At 52.3% G+C, this 6,021-nt stretch overlaps 1 protein-coding gene across 1 annotated transcript; it reads left to right on the forward strand.

Moving 5' to 3' along the window:
* Positions 1-106: 106 nt before the first annotated feature.
* LOC143934819 (uncharacterized) lies at positions 107-5,767 on the forward strand. Its single transcript, XM_077458439.1, has 6 exons — positions 107-391; positions 1,832-1,884; positions 2,320-2,355; positions 2,400-2,427; positions 2,592-3,362; positions 3,398-5,767. Exons 1-6 carry the CDS (start codon positions 107-109, stop codon positions 4,610-4,612), a joined length of 2,388 nt encoding a protein of 795 aa, XP_077314565.1. The 3' UTR covers positions 4,613-5,767.
* Positions 5,768-6,021: the final 254 nt, after the last annotated feature.

Raw genomic sequence — 6,021 nt, forward strand, 5'->3', positions numbered from 1 at the left:
GGCCGGAGTTGGCAAAGTGAGAGAGGAGTTCAATGATTATGAGGCTGAAGCTAATGGGCCAAAAGTCTTCACTGCAGCTGAAATCGGTGTACTGAGAGCCAAAGGTATGGTCGGGGCAGAAGTTGGAAGTGCCTCTTTCAGTGCCAGCTCCGTTATCTCTGAGCTTGGCCTCAGTGTTGAGGCTGAAGCTGAAGCTAAAGGGCCAAACGTCTCCGCTGGAGCTGAAATCAGTGCAGAGGGAGGCAGAGCTGTGGCCAGGGCAGAAGTTGGAAGTGTCTCTGCCAGTACCAGCTACAGTATCCCTATATGTAACTCTGAGCTCAGCTTCAGTGTTGAGGCTGAAGCTAACGGGCCAAACGCCTTCGCTGGAGCTGAATTCGGTGCACGGGGAGTAAGCGCTATGGCCAGGGCAGAACTTGCAAGTGTCTCTGCCAGTGCCGGCCCCCTTAGGGCTAGGATTGGCCTTGCTGTGGACACTGGGGTGTCAGTCTCAGCTCGTGATGGTGTTGCGTTAAGTTTCTTAGGCACTGGTTTTAGATTAGGGCCAAATCCCAGCATTTCTTTAACGGGCAGTGAGGCGTCATGTGTGATCCAATAAGGTCTTCTCTTACATGTCCTAAATTTGTGTATAAAGCAGAACTCCACAGAAAAAAAAAATCATAATGTCAGGGACCATGAATGCCAACATGTACTGTGACATACTCAGGGGCGGGCTGGGCCGGGGGGGCAGAGATGCAATTGCCCCCTGGGCTGCTCTTATATGCTCTGCAAAGGGCGTTGTGTCGCCAGCTCAGAACCACACATGCGCAGTTTTTGAGCTGGCCGAGTGCGGCATCTCTATCCAGTACTGTGAGCCGGTGTCCCATCATATAAGGTCCCCCATCAGATAGTGTCCGCTGTGTAGTGCGCATGCGCAGTACACAGCAACACAGATAATAGCCGAGGATGAACGCCGTGAGTCCAGGTTCTATCCCCACCATCCAAGTGAACATAGAGTAGGAATAAAAAAGAGCCGAGCGCAGCGAGGCCGAGCCCGAAGCGTGGCGAGCGAAGCTCGCCCGCGAGGGGCCCTCTAATTTTCCGAACCCTATGTCCGCTTGGATGGTGGGGCTACCATCTCCACTCACGGCGCAGTTCATCTTCTGAGATTTTCCGTAGCTTCTTCTGCCCCGTACTGCGGACACTATATGATGGCAGGACACTATCTGCCAGAACACCGGGGATGTCTCAGGGCCGACAGTCTGTGCTACAGAGCACAGCCCCGCCCAGCCCCTCCCTCCTACACACCATTGGCTGGCAGAGGCTGGACCTGCCCTCTCTTTCCCCGCCCACACTCCAGGCAGCCTGTGTGCTGTCTGTGAAGAGGATGTGTGGGGCGGGAAAGTTAAATCTGACCAGTCGGCTGGAATACGTTGAGGCTCCTGGGAGGCGGGGAAAGACCAAGTAAGTGAACCTCTCCTCCCTCCCCCCTCTGCAGCTAAAGAGTTCTTTTCCTAGCAGCCTGTGACACTACCTTGCTTGCCCTCCTAGGTGGTATGATTTGGGCTCACACTGGCATGCTGCAGTTTGGCTGCAGTGCTGGTGTCCTGGCAGTCTTCCTGCATGTTACCCCCGGTCCCATAGAGGCTGCACATTTTGCTGCATGTTCTGAAAGTGCACAAAACGTCCTGCATGCTGCATCTATGGTGCACTTCAAGAAAATGCAGCAAAAATGTGCAACCTAAAAGAAGTGTGAGGGACTGGGCTATGGAAAACTGCCAGCACGCCCGTGTGAGCCCAAAGGGTGGTATTCACTTGCAGCAGGCACTGCCACTCCACTGAAAAGTGACAGGCAGAGAAGGTGATATTACATTTCCTCCCTGCCTGTTTTAACCCCCCAAATACCAGTGTCAAGCGGTCTCTCGCTCTCTCTCTCTCTCTCTGTACAGGCAGTGTCAAGCGGTCTCCCTCCCTCTCTCTCTCTGTACAGGCAGTGTCAAGCGGTCTCTCTCTCTCTCTCTCTACAGGCAGTGTCAAGCGGTCTCTCTCTCTCTCTCTCTCTCTGTGCAGGCAGTGTCAAGCGGCCTCTCTCTCTCTCTCTCTCTCTCTACAGGCAGTGTCAAGCGGTCTCTCTCTCTACAGGCAGTGTCAAGTGGTCTCTCTCTCTCTCTCTCTCTCTCTCTCTACAGGCAGTGTCAAGCGGTCTCTCTCTCTACAGGCAGTGTCAAGTGGTCTCTCTCTCTCTCTCTCTGTACAGGCAGTGTCAAGCGGTCTCTCTCTCTCTCTCTCTCTACAGGCAGTGTCAAGCGGTCTCTCTCTCTCTCTCTCTCTCTGTACAGGCAGTGTCAAGCGGTCTCTCTCTCTCTCTCTCTCTCTCTACAGGCAGTGTCAAGTGGTCTCCCCCTCCCGCTCTCTCTCTCTCTCTGTACAGGCAGTGTCAAGCGGTCTCTCTCTCTCTCTCTCTCTCTCTCTGTGCAGGCAGTGTCAAGCGGCCTCTCTCTCTCTCTCTCTCTACAGGCAGTGTCAAGCGGCCTCTCTCTCTCTCTCTCTCTGTGCAGGCAGTGTCAAGCGGTCTCTCTCTCTCTCTCTCTGTGCAGGCAGTGTCAAGCGGCCTCTCTCTCTCTCTCTCTCTCTCTCTCTCTGTACAGGCAGTGTCAAGCGGTCTCTCTCTATCTCTCTCTCTCTGTACAGGCAGTGTCAAGCGGTCTCTCTCTCTCTCTCTCTCTACAGGCAGTGTCAAGTGGTCTCCCCCTCTCTCTCTCTCTCTCTCTCTCTCTCTCTCTCTGTACAGGCAGTGTCAAGTGGTCTCCCTCTCTCTCTCTCTCTCTCTCTACAGGCAGTGTCAAGCGGTCTCTCTCTCTCTCTCTCTCTACAGGCAGTGTCAAGCGGCCTCTCTCTCTCTCTCTCTCTGTGCAGGCAGTGTCAAGCGGTCTCTCTCTCTCTCTCTCTGTGCAGGCAGTGTCAAGCGGCCTCTCTCTCTCTCTCTCTCTCTCTCTCTCTGTACAGGCAGTGTCAAGCGGTCTCTCTCTATCTCTCTCTCTCTGTACAGGCAGTGTCAAGCGGTCTCTCTCTCTCTCTCTCTCTACAGGCAGTGTCAAGTGGTCTCCCCCTCTCTCTCTCTCTCTCTCTCTCTACAGGCAGTGTCAAGCGGTCTCTCTCTCTCTCTCTCTCTACAGGCAGTGTCAAGCGGTCTCTCTCTCTCTCTCTCTCTCTCTCTCTCTACAGGCAGTGTCAAGCGGTCTCTCTCTCTCTCTCTCTCTCTCTCTCTCTACAGGCAGTGTCAAGTGGTCTCTCTCTCTCTCTCTCTGTACAGGCAGTGTCAAGCAGTCTCTCTCTCTCTCTCTCTCTCTCTGTACAGGCAGTGTCAAGCGGTCTCTCTCTCTCTCTCTCTCTGTACAGGCAGTGTCAAGTGGTCTACCCCTCTCTATCTCTCTCTCTCTCTGTACAGGCAGTGTCAAGCGGTCTCTCTCTCTCTCTCTCTCTCTCTCTCTCTCTCTCTCTACAGGCAGTGTCAAGCGGCCTCTCTCTCTCTCTCTCTCCCTCTCTGTACAGGCAGTGTCAAGCGGTCTCCCTCTCTCTCTCTCTCTCTCTCTCTCTCTCTCTGTACAGGCAGTGTCAAGTGGTCTACCCCTCTCTATCTCTCTCTCTCTCTGTACAGGCAGTGTCAAGCGGTCTCTCTCTCTCTCTCTCTCTCTCTCTCTCTCTCTACAGGCAGTGTCAAGCGGCCTCTCTCTCTCTCTCTCTCCCTCTCTGTACAGGCAGTGTCAAGCGGCCTCTCTCTCTCTCTCTCTCCCTCTCTGTACAGGCAGTGTCAAGCGGTCTCTCTCTCTCTCTCTCTCTCTCTCTCTCTCTCTCTGTACAGGCAGTGTCAAGCGGCCTCTCTCTCTCTCTCTCTCTCTCTCTCTCTCTCTCTACAGGCAGTGTCAAGCGGTCTCCCTCTCTCTCTCTCTCCCTCTCTGTACAGGCAGTGTCAAGCAGTCTCTCTCTCTCTCTCTCTCTGTACAGGCAGTGTCAAGCTGTCTCTCTCTCTCTCTCTCTCTCCCTCTCTGTACAGGCAGTATCAAGCGGTCTCTCTCTCTCTCCCTCTCTGTACAGGCAGTGTCAAGCGGTCTCTCTCTCTCTCTCTCTCTCTCTGTACAGGCAGTGTCAAGCGGTCTCTTTCTCTCTCTCTCTCTCTCTCTCTGTACAGGCAGTGCCAAGTGGCCTCTCTCTGTATCTCTGCAGGCAGTGCCAAGCATTCTCTCTCTCTGGGGCAATATATAGCAGTCTCTCTCTCTCTCTCTCTCTGTACAGGCAGTGTCAAGCAGTCTCTCTCTCTCTCTCTCTCTGTACAGGCAGTGTCAAGCTGTCTCTCTCTCTCTCTCTCTCTCCCTCTCTGTACAGGCAGTATCAAGCGGTCTCTCTCTCTCTCCCTCTCTGTACAGGCAGTGTCAAGCGGTCTCTTTCTCTCTCTCTCTCTCTCTCTGTACAGGCAGTGCCAAGTGGCCTCTCTCTGTATCTCTGCAGGCAGTGCCAAGCATTCTCTCTCTCTGGGGCAATATATAGCAGTCTCTCTCTCTCTCTCTTTCTCTCTCTCTCTCTCTCTCTCTCTCTCTCTCTCTCTCTCTCTCTCTCTCTTTCTCTGTGCGGATAATGTGGTGTGGATGGATGGTGAGCTGCTTCAGTGGTTCAATGGGCCACTTGACTGGACTTGCCCCCCCCAGGCCTAAGGCTGCCAGCCCTCCCTTGGACATACTGAAGCAGAGCATGATCCCCTCCCTTCAGAGACTGGGCTGCAGGGCAGTATTCCAACATGATAACCACCCCAAACACACCTCCAACACCACCACTGCCTTGCTAAAGAAGCTGAGGGTAAAGGTGATGGACTGGCCAAGCATGTCTCCAGACCTAAACCCTATTGATCATCTGTGGGGGATCCTCACATGGAAGGTGGAGGAGGGGAAGGTCTCCAACATCCACCAGCTCTGTGATGTCATCATGGGGGAGGGGAAGAGGACTCCAGTGGTGACCTGTGAAGCTCTGGTGACCTCCATGCCCAAGAGGGTGAAGGCAGTGCTGGAAAATAATGGCGGCCACACAAAATATTGACACTTTGGGCCCAGTTTGGACATTTTCACTTAGGGGGTGTACTGACTTTTGTTGCCAGCGGTTTAGACATTAATGGCTGTGTGTTGAGTTATTTTGAGGGGACAGGAAATTTACACTGTTATACAAGCTGTACACTCACTACTTTACATTGTAGACAAGTGTCATTTCTTCAGTGTTGTCACATGAAAAGATTTACACAAATGTGATTGAGGAAGTAGAAGCTCATTGATGACCTCATCCCTACGTTCCACCCTCCTGTAAACATGTTCAGTGTTAGACCTACAGCAGTAGAGCTCTAATTGGCTCATAGAGCTGGCCCCTCCCTCCCATAACAGAGATGAAATAGTGTTTTAATATCTGTCTGGAGTTCTGCTTTAGTCTCCCGAGATCAGGAGATAACGGTATTTTCCTGGGAATTGTTGCTGCATTTCTGCCTTCATTTATCGCTCTTTTAAAAAAGAAATAAAAAAAAGTTTCACTAATTGTATTGTATCACCAATCTGATTCCAAGTTATCGATGTCATCAAATTGAACCAATAAAATGTAAGGAGAAGATGTGTGCTCAGTACTGTGTGTGATGTCATTTCCTATCTATGGACATCTGTCAGATCAGATTGTACAGATCTCTCCTGCCAATATCCAGGCTGTGTGTGTACTACAGACATCTCCACCAACTCATCAATAAATGATTCCAACATCCCGTGTGTGTCCTTTATACTGACAGGGAGGCCTTATACTGAGTGGTGGGGGGATAGGGGTGACATCGGTGGTGGTGGAATAGGGGTGACATCAGTGTCAGTGGTGGTGGGATAGGGATGACATCAGTGGTGGGGGGATAGGGATGACATCAGTGGTGGGGGGATAGGGATGACATCAGTGGTGGTGGGATAGGGATGACATCAGCGGTGGTGGGATAGGGATGACATCAGCGGTGGTGGGATAGGGATGACATCA

The sequence above is a fragment of the Lithobates pipiens genome, unplaced genomic scaffold, assembly GCF_037356315.1.
Source record: "Lithobates pipiens isolate NorthernLeopardFrog02 unplaced genomic scaffold, aLitPip1_a1.2 Scaffold_28, whole genome shotgun sequence".
Taxonomy (NCBI): domain Eukaryota; kingdom Metazoa; phylum Chordata; class Amphibia; order Anura; family Ranidae; genus Lithobates; species Lithobates pipiens.